General features: G+C 36.3%; 1 protein-coding gene across 2 annotated transcripts in view; it reads left to right on the forward strand.

Moving 5' to 3' along the window:
* The window catches only part of PRRC1 (proline rich coiled-coil 1), a 44,089-nt gene that overhangs the window by 15,060 nt on the left and 16,815 nt on the right, over positions 1-12,214 (forward strand). For both annotated transcript variants that reach the window (XM_068535800.1, XM_068535799.1), the window contains one exon: positions 5,335-5,438. In XM_068535800.1, coding sequence (XP_068391901.1) covers positions 5,335-5,438 — 104 coding nt within the window. The remainder of the gene's footprint in view (positions 1-5,334; positions 5,439-12,214) is intronic.

A 12,214-nucleotide genomic window follows, 5' to 3' on the forward strand; every position in this document is an offset into this window, starting at 1 on the left:
AGCCAGGCTCTCACCCTCACCCCTCCACCGAGAATGCTTTCAAGGTCGCCAATGTTGTGCATCTTGTTTGACCTGCCACTGGCTTTGAGACTCCTCTGTAGTGTCTTTTACGCTCGCCTTTGGGGATGCCACGCTTGGTTTCTTCCCCGCCTCACTAATTCCTCTGTGCTTCCTTTGCTGGCTCCTCCTTTTCTCCCCACCCTCCTGATGGTCTCCTTCCCTTCATCTGCGTTCACTCTCTTCGTGATCTCAGCCAGTCCCACGGCTTTGAATACCAGCTGTGTGCTGACAGTTTCGAGTTGTGTCTCCAGCAGAGACCTCTCACGTAAACTAGGTTAATATAAAAGTTGCCTTTTTAATACCTTTACTTGAATGTCTCAAACTTATCATGTCTAGTACTCAACTGCTTTTCTTTCCTTCCAACCTGTCCCCCGCCGCAGCTTTCTCCATCTCAATTGATGACAGCTGTGTCCTTCCATTTTCTCAGATGAGGAACCTTGGCGTCATCCTTGACTTCTCTCGTTACCCATGTCCAGTTCATCAAGAAATCTTGTTCACTGTACCTTCAGAATACATCCAGCATCTGACTGCTTGTCACTGTCTCCATTGCTCCCACCCTGGGTGAAGCCACCACAAAGCCTTGCTGGAATCTTGGGTTCACCTCCTAACAGGTCATCCTGTTTCTACCCTTGTGGCCCTATATGTTATCCTCAACAGAGTAGCCAGGGTAATTCTTTCAACACACAAGATCAAACCATTTCACTATTCTTTTCAGAACTTTATATTTCACTGAGTGTAAAATCCAAATTCCTTACCAAGGCTGCCACAGCCCCACATGGCCTGGCTGAACTGGCCTTCTATTTTTTTTTTTTTTTTGAAATTGAAGTATAGTTGATTTTCAGTGTTTCAGGTGTACAGCAGAGTGATTCAGTTATACCATATATATATACATATATGTGTATATATGTATCCTTTCTCAGATTCTTTTGCATTACAGGTTATTGAGTATAGTTCCTTGTGCTATACAGTAGGTCCTTGTTGTTTATCTTTTATATGTAGTAGTGTGTATCTGTTAATCTCAAATTCCTAATTTATCCCCCCACCCTTTTTCCTTTGGTAACTATAAGTTTTCTATGTCTGTGAGTCTATTTCTGTTTTGTAAATAAGTTCATTTGTACTATCTTTTTAGATTCCACATATAAGTAATATCATATAATATTTTTCTTTCTCTGATTTACTTCACTTAGTGTGATAATCTTTAGGTCCATCCATGTTGCTGCAAATGGCATGATTTCATTCTTTTTTATGGCTGAGTCATATTCCATCATATATGCACACCACATCTTCTTTATCCATTCATCTGTCGATGGACACTTAGGTTGCTTCCATGAGCTGACTATTGTAAATAGTGCTGCTATGAACAGTGGGGTGCATGTATCTTTTCGAACTAGAGTTTTCATCTTTTCCAGGTATGTGCCCAGGAGTGGGACTGCTGGATCATATGGCAGCTCTATTTTGGTTTTTAGGAAACCTCCATGCTGTTCTCCACAGTGGCTGCACCAGCGGCCTTCTGCTTTTCTCTGGCTTCGTCTCCTACCGGTCTTCCCCCTTGCTCACTCCACGCCAGCCACACTGGCCTCCTTGCAGGTCTTTGCACTTGTCTGACAGGCTGCTCTCTTCTCACAGCCTTTCACAGCTCTCTCTGAGCCACCCTTTCCTCAGATATCTACCTGGTTGACTCCCTGACCTCCTTCAAGTCTTCACTAAAATCTTCCCTCCACAGTAGGGCCTGTCCAGACCACCCTGTTCAGTACTGCAGTCTGCACCTCCCTACCCTGCACTCCTGATCCCCTAACCCTCCTCTGATCTTTCTCCTATAGCATCCAGCATCTTCTCATTTACCATATAATTTACATTTATGTTATTTTTATTTTTTAGTGCTTTTTTTCCCACTAGAATTAAGTTCTACAAGAGCAGAGATCTTTGTTTCATTTACAGATATAAACTTTTAGAATAGTGCTTCATGTTCTTTAAAATGAATGTCTAGCAGTCCTATTGAGATATCTTGGTATAAAACCCCAAAGAATAGAATTTAAAGTGCTAGGGTAAACTTTTAAAATTAATAATTTATTTCCTCAAGTAAGCAGTCTAATGCAGAAGATGTTTTCACTCTGGGATCTGTTCTGAATTTTGGTTTAACAACATGTCAGCCTTATGAGAATAGAGATTTTTCCCTTAACAGAGCTCTAGCTGCCCACCTGTTGCTATACTTTGATAGTACCTTTACCATCAAACAAGCAGTGGTCTTCAGACTTGTGTATAAGTACCTCTGGTGACATGCAAAGATTTTACAGGGTCCAAGTAGACCCAGATAGGTTTCAGGAACTCAGCTTCTCCTTCCTCAACTTCCATACGTATTCTTTCCTAAAATTTTCTGCCTGAATACATACTTGTAATGGAGTCAACATGCCATCTCCTTTCTCATCTCCTCTTCATAAGCTCTGACCTCTCCCATTAGAAAATAAAGATATACCGCTCACCCACTGATTGCCTCGGAACCTAAAATCCTCCTGAATGTCATACGAAGGGACAATTCAAAATAATGTTTTAGATGTTAAGAATGCAAATGACATAATGACTCGGTAAAATCTTCTTGCAAGTCCTGTGGTTTCTAATTGTTCTCAAAAAAACTGATAAAAAAACTGATAGAGTTGTCATTCATAATTTCTGATGATAGATCACCACATGATTTTTGGAACATAACTCAGAATTTCATGGTTTTTAAAACATGAGTCTTAAATATTTTATGTTAAATATCATTGCATAAAAGATACTTCATATCGGTAGGTACTGAACTTGAAAGGCTGATGGAGATTTTTTTCTGTAAGAAAAATCTTATTTTCTGAATATTAATAGTTCAGTTTATATTGTGATTTTTATTAGTAGTTGATAGGTTTGTTTTAGTATTGGTTTTTGCCCTTCAAATTTAGAAAAGTGTTCCTTTTCCACAATCTTTAATACAAGCTTAAAATTAAAATTCATTGAAACTGATATATATAGGAAAGTGATATGTAATTTTCCCAGCTGTTTGTTTTTTTTCAGAAACAGTAGAGGGAACTAACAAAAAGAAAATAATGTAGAATATTAAAATTTCAACCCAGATTTTTTTCTCCCCATCAGATTTTATTTGAAGTGAATGTCTTTTTTGAACTAAACTTAAGTTTTCCTTTAAACATATGAAATTGTTTAAGGAAATAAATCAGCTGTAATTAAAGTTAGGAAGCTTCTGAAACTTCTCCAATGCCAAGTATTAATTTTACTGAAAAGCCAATTATATTTGTGACCATTGTTTTATAGCTTATATTCAAGAAAAATGCAGTTATATCTGTAAGAATTTATGAAGAAGCATGGAATTTTGATTATCTGAACCAAGTTGCTTAGTATAAGCTCTAGAGGCATTTCTGCATCTTACTTCAGTTCTGAGACAGTTACTTCAGTGTGGCCTCTAAACTACCTAATTTTTGATCCCCTACACTGCTGAAAAATAAAGTTAAAATTCCCTTCTCAAAACATTGGTAGTGACTAATATCAAAGTGTCTCTGTGATGCCAAAAGATGCCACATTTAAGTAATGTTGTGGTCAGAGGAGGAGAGAGGCTGATTTACCCCCTCTTCATTTTCTCTTCTGGATTCCATAAACAAAAACAAGCATTACACTTGTCTACCTAACTCATTATCCTATCTTTTATAGGTGCTAATTAATTTCAGTTCAATATTTTGTGAACCCTATGAAGTATAAAGCCCTGTGCTGTAGGATAGCAAAAAATGAACCAACTTAGTTTCTGCTTCCTGGGAGCATAAAATCTAGGAATATTTTGTTGTAGTGTGTAGCTGAGATAGCACCTTTGAAGAGTTGCAGATGAATCTCTTAAACATCCCACTAATCCTCTAATAGTTTTTTACTGAATTAACATTTATTTAAACTTCTTTATAGTAAAAATTAGACATAACTACCTTTTGGGAGGAGGGAATTATTTTACTCCTCCCAGATTTCGGAACAGATTTACATTATCCAGTACAAAGAATTAAGTTCAGCTTAGCTATTGTATTTTCTTTCAGATTCAACAGTGATCTCCTCATTCACTATTAGATTTGGTGATGCCATATTTACACTCTTTAGATTCCTAATATTAGCCATATAGGCCTTCAGAAGCCCTTAGTTTTTCCGTTGTTCACTTGTTCATGTAGTAAGTTCTCACTGGCTGCCTATTAGGTTAGACACTATGCTAGGTACCAGAGATACAAGAGTAAGCAAAAATACAGCTTGATTTTATTGTAGTTTAACTCATATCTTCTTTCATCTTTCATGTTTATAAGCTAATGACAAATTGGCCTACATGTTCTCATACAGTTGTCCCTTCTTTATTTTAGTTGTCTCTGAAATAAATTCAGTTGTCTCTAGAAGTATCCTAGCTTTCTTAATTTTCATTTGAAGAATTGACCCCTTAATCTCATTCACTGCTTAGCTCTGCTGTTCATGATAAAAATAGGGGTATTATCCATGACTAGTTTTATTCAGAAATAGTTTTATCTTGCTTTTTGAACACATTCTCATCATATCATTCATGATCACTTTTATGAAGTGATTCAAATAAAAGTAGTAAACAACAACCTTGTCCTCATTAATCCAGCTTTTAGTTTTCTGCAGTAAGTATATATTTAATTCATGATTTTGAGTTATCTATATAGTGTTCTCAGCCCCTCAATTTTGTTTCATAAATGGTACTAATTTTCTTGAATAAGCTTTGATGTAATGCATACGTTTGTAGTTAAAATAACTGTCATTTTGGTGCAAACTTTAAAGGCTGTATATAAAAGGAATCAGAAGAAAGAGAAAAAACATTTGCTATTGATATGATTGCCTGCCTAGAAAAATTCAAGAGAGAATCAACTAAAAAGCTACTAGAATTGATAAATGATTTTTATTTAGTAAGATGGCCTCTTGCCAGATCAACATTAAAAAGCACATAGTTTCCTTACATTAGTAATAACCAATTAGAACATGTAATATAAAAATTATCCATTTCATGATAGCAACCAAAATAATAATGCGTATAGGAATAATTTAGAAGATGCACTGCAGACTCTTAGTACTGAGGGGAATACAATGGGGCTTTTTCACGTTTTACTCTCTATGCTTCTGTATTGTTTTCATGTTTACAATAAGTATATATGTGTTTGTGTATAAATGTATACACATATTACTTATACAATCATAAATTAGTATATTTGAAACCGAATAATTTAAAATAGTTTCTAACGTACACTGTTTCAGGGTGCCCAGGAACGGATAGATAGCTTGCGTCGAACTGGAGTGATCCATGAAAAACAGACTGCTGTGTCAGTAGAAAACTTCATTGCAGAATTGCTTCCTGACAAGTAAGAGGATTTTTTTTTTTTAACATAGTTATAATTTTTTTAGAGAACTTACAAGATCTATTCTCTTAGCAACTTTCAAATGTACAAAAAGTATTATTAACTATAGTCACCATGGTGTACATTATATCCTCATGACTTACTTATTTTATAACTGGAAGTTTGTACCTTTTAGTCCCCTTTATCCATTTTACTCCCCCTCCCCACCCCCGCCTCTGCATCCACCAATCTGTCCTTTGTATCTGTGAGTTTGCTTTCCCCCCCACATGTGAGATCATACAGTATGTCTTTCTCTATTTGACTTCCTTTGCTTAGCTTAATGACTTCAGTGTCCATACACGTTGCTGCAAATGGCAAGGTTTTCCTTCCTTTTCAATGGAATAATATTTCATTGTATATATACATACATATATATGTGTGAGTGTGTGTGTATAAATCACATTTTCTTTATCATCAGCAGACATTTAAGTTGCTTCCTTGCCTCGGTTGTTGGAAATAATGCTGTAGTGAACAGGGGGATGCATATGTCTTGTTGAGTTAGTATTTTTGTTTCCTTTGGATTAAATACCCAGAAGTGAATTTTATGGATTATTTGGTAGTTCAGTTTGTGAGGAACCTCCATACTGTTTTCCATAGTGGTTGTACCAATTTACAGTCCCACCAACAGTGCACAAGGGTTCCCTTTTCTCCATCTCTTCGTCATCACTTGTTATTTCTTGTTTTTTGATAATAGCCATTCTAACAGTGTGAGGTGTTATCTTATTGTGGTTTTGACTAGCATTTCCCTGGAGGATTAGTGATGTTGAGCACCTTTTCACGTATGGCCATCTGTATGTCTTCTTTGGAAAAGGAGGCTATTCAGATCTTCTCCCCATTTTTTTATTGGATTGTTTGGTTTTTGCCGTTGAGTAGTATGAGTTCTTTATATATTTTGTATATTAGCCCCATATCAGATATATGATTTGCAGGTATTGTCTGCCATTTGGTAGATTTCCTTTTCATTTTGTTGATAGTTTCCTTTGCTGTACAGAAACTTTTTAGTTTGATGTAGTCCCACTTGTTTTTTATTTTGTTGCTTTTGCTTTCGGTGTCAAATCCAAAAAGAATCATTGCCACAACAGATATCAAGGAGCTTACTGCCTATGTTTTCTTCTAGGAGTTTTTTATGGTTTCAGGTGCTATGCTCAAGTATTTAATCCATTTTGATTAATTTTTATGTCTGGTGTAAAATTGTGGTCCAGTTTTCCCAACACCATCTATTGAAGAGACTGTCCTTTCCCCATTGCATATTCCTGGCTGTTTTGTCATAAATTAATTGGCCATAAATGCATGGGTTTATTTCTGGGCTCTATTTTGTTGCATTGATCTATATTTTTGTTTTTTATGCAAGTACCATACTGTTTTGATTACTGTTGCTGTGTATTATAATTTGACATCAGGGAGCATGTTGCCTCCAGCTTTGCTCTGCTTTCTCAGATTGCTTTGGCTATTCAGGGTCTTGTGGTTGCATACAAATTTTAGGATTGTTTGTTCTATTTCTGTGGAAAGTATCATTGGAATTTTGACAGGGATTGCATTGAGTCTTCTGTAGCTTCCTTTGGGTAATAGGAACATTTTTAACAGTGTTCATTCTGCTAGTCCATGGGCATGGAATATATTTCCATTTATTTGTGTCTTCTTTAGTTTCTTTCATCAATGTCTTAACAGTTTTAAGCGTAGACATCTTTCACCTGCTTGGTTAAATATATTCCTAACTATTTTTTTGATGTAATTGTAAATGGTATTTAAAATTTTTTTCTTCTGGTAGTTTGCTATTAATGTATAGAAATACAACAAATTTTGGGGTACTGAATTTGTATCCTGCAACTTTACTGAATTTACTAGTTTTAACAGTTTTTTGGTGGTAGCTTTAGGTTTTTCTATATATAATATGTCATGTGGAAATAGTGACAGTTTTACTTCTTCCTTTCTGATTTGGATGCATTTTTTTTCTTGCCTAATTACTCTGACTAGGACTTCCAATACCATGCTGAATAAAAGTGGGAAGAGTGGGCAGTCTTGTCTTGTTCTTGATCTTAGAAGTAAAGCTTTTTAGCTTTTCACTGTTGAGTATGATATTAGCTATGGCCTTGCCGTATATGACTTTGATTATGTTGAGGTATGTTCCTTCTGTATCCATTCTGTTGAGAGTTTTTGTCATTAATGGGTGTCGAATTTTGTCAGATGCTTTTTATAGCTCTGTTGACATGATCATATGATTTTATCTTTCATTTTGTTAATGTGGTGTATCACATTGATTAATTGGCACATTTTGAACCATCCTTGCATCCCTGGAGTAAATCCCACTTGATTATGGTATAGATCTTTTTAATGCATTGTAGAATTCAGTTTGCTAGTATTTCATTGAGGATTTTTACATCTCTGTTTTTCAGGGATATTGGGCCTTTAATTTTCTTCTGTGTAGTGTCCTTGTCTGGTTTTGGTATCAGGGTAATGCTGGCCTTGTAAAATGAGTTTGGAAGTGTGTCTTATCTTCTATATTTTGGAAGAGTTTGAGAAAGATTGGTATTAATTCTCTAAATCTTTGGTAGAATTCACCCGTGACACCATCTGGTTCTGGACTTTTGTCTGTTGGGAGGTTTTTGATTACTGAGTCAGTCTCCTTACAAGTAATCCATTTGTTTAGATTTTCTGTTTCTTCTTGATTCAGTCTTAGTAGGTTGTGTGTTTTTAGGAATTTATGCATTTCTTCTAGGTTGTCCAGTTTGTTGGTGTATAATGGTTCAGTACGAGGCTTATTATGTTCCTCTTAGGAGCAAAATATGATTGCTTACACTGAATATCTAGTAAAAAAATGTATCCTATTTTAGAACCAGAGAGAAAATTACATTCTGGTCTAGCTCTATCATCTAACTAGCTATGTGACCTGTGTAGCTCAGCTCACATTTCTACTCTTGTTTCTCCTTTTTAATTATAAAATGGACATTGTATTGCCTGCATGCTAAGAAGATTGTGTTAATAATCAATTACATATGATACAGTGGTTTAGTTATTGGCTTGGAGGTTGACCTCCAGTAACAATTATTTACACAGTCATTCAGAGTAATGGAAGGTATGGCAAGAGGGCCTGGAGGCAGTCACCAGGTTTGAGTTCTGTTGAACACTACCTCTCATCTACTTAGTTTGGAAAAAACCTCCAGCAACATAATTCATCATTTTTTTTTTTTTTAATATCTTTTCACACTGATTGATAGGTATCACCAAACACATGTCAATAGAGGAACATATGATTTTTAAATTTTTTAAATTTTTGGCTGTGTTGGGTCTTCATTGCTGCACGTGGGCTATACATAAAATGCTATGTGCATTTTCAATGGAAATAACTTGATGTGGAGATAGTGTCAGATAAGATTCGTGAATGATTGGGACTTGAGCTGAATTTTGAAGAGTAGGTAAAATCTGGTTAAATAGAAAAGAATAGGTAGGACATTCTGCATGGAGGAAAAGTGTGAAGATGATTAAGATGTATTCTGGGGTCAGTGATTTTATCAGCTTGGCTGAACACTGTTGGATAGGAAATCAAAAAGTAGTTTGGGGACAGACTGAAGAGCTTTGATTGCTAGGTTGGGAAGTTTGAACTTTCTATGTAAGCACCAAGCAACCATCCAGTGATGATGAATATTAACAGATTAACAGAGGGGAAAAATGAAATATTCATTTAAGGGCTACCTTAGAGATTCCATTGTGCCTTTTTCCATGTATTATGTTTTAATAAAAATTATGAATTTTGATAATACTGAACTACTTTCAATACCATTTACCCCCTTCATCTTTTGCAGTATTGTTAAGTATCTTAATTGTGTATATATTTTAAACTCCTAAGATATTAGTATAGTTCTGTACACTCTATTCACTTATATTTATTCTCTGAATTCTTTCCTGCATTTTTGGTTTTTCTGTCTGGGATCATTTTCATTCTGCCTAAAGAACATCCTTTGGTACTATATACATTGTGATGGAAGACTTTAGCCAGGAGTTCTCTCAGCTTTCGTCTGAAAGTGCCTTTAAGCACCTTTATTTTCACAGGGTGTTTTTTTCTGGATGTAGAAGTCTGGATTGGCAGATCTTTTCTTTCAGTACTTTAAAGATGCTGTTGTACTGTTTTCTGGCTTCCATCATTTCTGTTACATCAGCTATCCAGCTTGTTTCTGTGAAGAGAATGTATTGTTTAGCTGCATTTAGGATTTTTTCTGTCATTTTATTTTTGCAGTGTTATGGTATTTATGTACAGGGCTGTGTGCTTGCTTAGGTATTGAATTTTTGTGGATTCCCTGAGCTTGATTCTTTCTTTCATTGGATTTATGTCTTTCATCAGTTTTGGAAAGTTCTTGGCCATTGTATCTTCAGAATTGGCTTCTGGCCCATTTTCTCTCTTCTCTTTCTAGGACTCTAATTACATGCTTGTTCACCTTCTGACTGTGCCTCAGAGTTCTCATTTGGTCAGTCCCCTTTTTCCCCTACTTCCTCACTCTGATTTTTCTCTCTTCTTTAGTTCGAGTATCTTCTGTTTACCTGTCTTCTGCTGTGTAGCCCTATTGAATACCTATATTTTCTATTTCGACTGTCTTTACCTCTCTTTCCTTGAATATGAGTCATATTTAAGATCCTTGTCTACTGATTCCAGAGTGTGGGCCTCTTTTAGCCTCCTTTTGGTGTGACGATAAGGTGCTGTCTTTGTGGATGCCTCATAATCTTTGAAAGCCAGGCATTGTTTATAAGAAACTCGAGAGTCTTGAGGTAATTTTGAGAAGGTTCACTCTTCCCTCTAATAAACAGAGTAGTGAGCTGTGTGGAAGGGGTAGTTTGGTGCACTTTAGATAGACTGACCTGAGTCCAGGCTGGGTTGTGCTCAGGGTCAGCTGGAAGTCTTCAGCATACCTTTGAAAGGTTGTCCCTGTCCAGAATGTTACTCCATTTTGTCTTCCTCGCTTCTACAGCTCTTGGATGCCATTAGATATGACTTGTATACTCATCCAGCTTTTCATTGGGAGCATTGGTCTGTCATCAACTGCTCCATCATACCTAGATGTGGTATTTTTCCTACCTTTTTTTGAGCAGAAGACTAGCAAATAAGGAAGATTAGGAATGGTATTAGTAAATGGAATTAGTAAGTGGTATTAGGAAGTCTGTGGATGGTTTCCAGTATGGTTTAAGGAGGAGAGAGGATGAAAAGGCTGTAATATTAAGATACAGAAGGGGATTAGAGGAAGGACGTGAGAACAAACAGCAAACCCATGACCCAAAACACTTGATAGTTTGCTTTGGCTACTTCTCTCTGTGGTGTTCCCGTGAGAAATAAATGCACAGAAGATAAAGTCAGGGAAATACGTGCTTATAACTGAGTCAAGAAAAGACCAGTGGTGTTTGGCTCCTAATAGTAAAGCCAGTATAGACCTAGCTATTTGTGATAAACTTTGCGTCAGTTCATGCTACATGAGGAAAATTAGCATGTTTTATACCAAAATGGAAAAATACCTGTGTAAGCATGAATTGTCCTTATTCTGAGATTAACCTATCAAGTTCTAAAGCCAAGGGTTATGTGTGAAATGGGTTAAAATGTCCTTTTGTGAAGTGACTGGTGGTAGTGGATGGTCTTTCTTTGGTAAAATACAAATTGGCATACCTGTGTCAGCTCCTCAGGTGCTATTTTGATTTTTTTCTGCTACATGAAATCTAAATGTCTTGGAACCACTATTCTTCTTAAGCCTTTTTTAAGTCCAAGTAGCTTCCATATAGGATTGGTCGAGTCTATCTTATTTCACCAACCGCATGGAGAGGGTGAGGAGAAGGAGAGTGTTCCTTAGCAACTGTGCTTGAGTGTGAACAGTGGAGACCACCACTCTTCCTCCTGCTGGGTGGGGAGTGGGAGTGGGGTGGAAGGACAGGAGGGAGGAGGGAGGAGACAACGTTTCCTCAGCCAATGGCACTAGTTAGGGAAATGGAAGAGGTCTCGGTGGGCATGACAGTGACAGCAGTTTAGATTTGAGTTGAGAAGAATGGGATATCCAGGTTGACACGCTCAGGAGCGTGACAGTAGTTTGGAGAGGAAGGGGAGTCCTTCTCCTGTGTGTTCACCGGCTTTGTAGGGGAGACTGCTTGTACCTTCAGGGTTGCTGCTTTTCCGGACGTCCGTGTCGTGCCTGGAAGCTTAGTCACTACAATTATTCTCTGCCATCTGCATAATACACAAATCATGTAAAATAAAATACTGATTCATCATATACCAAATAAATTATTTAAAATAATGATTCACATAATAAATAAAATAACTAAGGTTCTTAATTTAAAGCAAAGTTTTAGGATGTGAATACTACAGACATTATAAACTGCCATTTTAACACTCAGCAAAGTTATTCTACATATTGTTTTATTGTTTCTTTGAATATGTAAATAAGTTTCCTAATCATATTGTATTTCATCGCACTTAAATCTGTATATTTTAAAGTTTTCTTGCTCTGTATCTTGTCATTTAAACTCATGATTTCCTGATTCTGGCTAGTTAAAATGCTAGTGATGTTACAGATGACCTCACCTAAGTCAGTTTTTAAATGTATCACTTTTTACGTGTATCTTTAAATTGAAGAAAGTTTTCTTGATTTCATGAGGCTGTTTTCAAAGACTGATTCATTGTGAACAATTCAGAAAGTGTGATTAGAAGGATTTATCAGGAATGAGGAGAGGATTTGTTATTTCCTGAATGAGTTTATTTTTATAGTAAC

This window comes from Eschrichtius robustus, chromosome 2 (genome assembly GCF_028021215.1).
Source record: "Eschrichtius robustus isolate mEscRob2 chromosome 2, mEscRob2.pri, whole genome shotgun sequence".
Lineage (NCBI taxonomy): Eukaryota > Metazoa > Chordata > Mammalia > Artiodactyla > Eschrichtiidae > Eschrichtius > Eschrichtius robustus.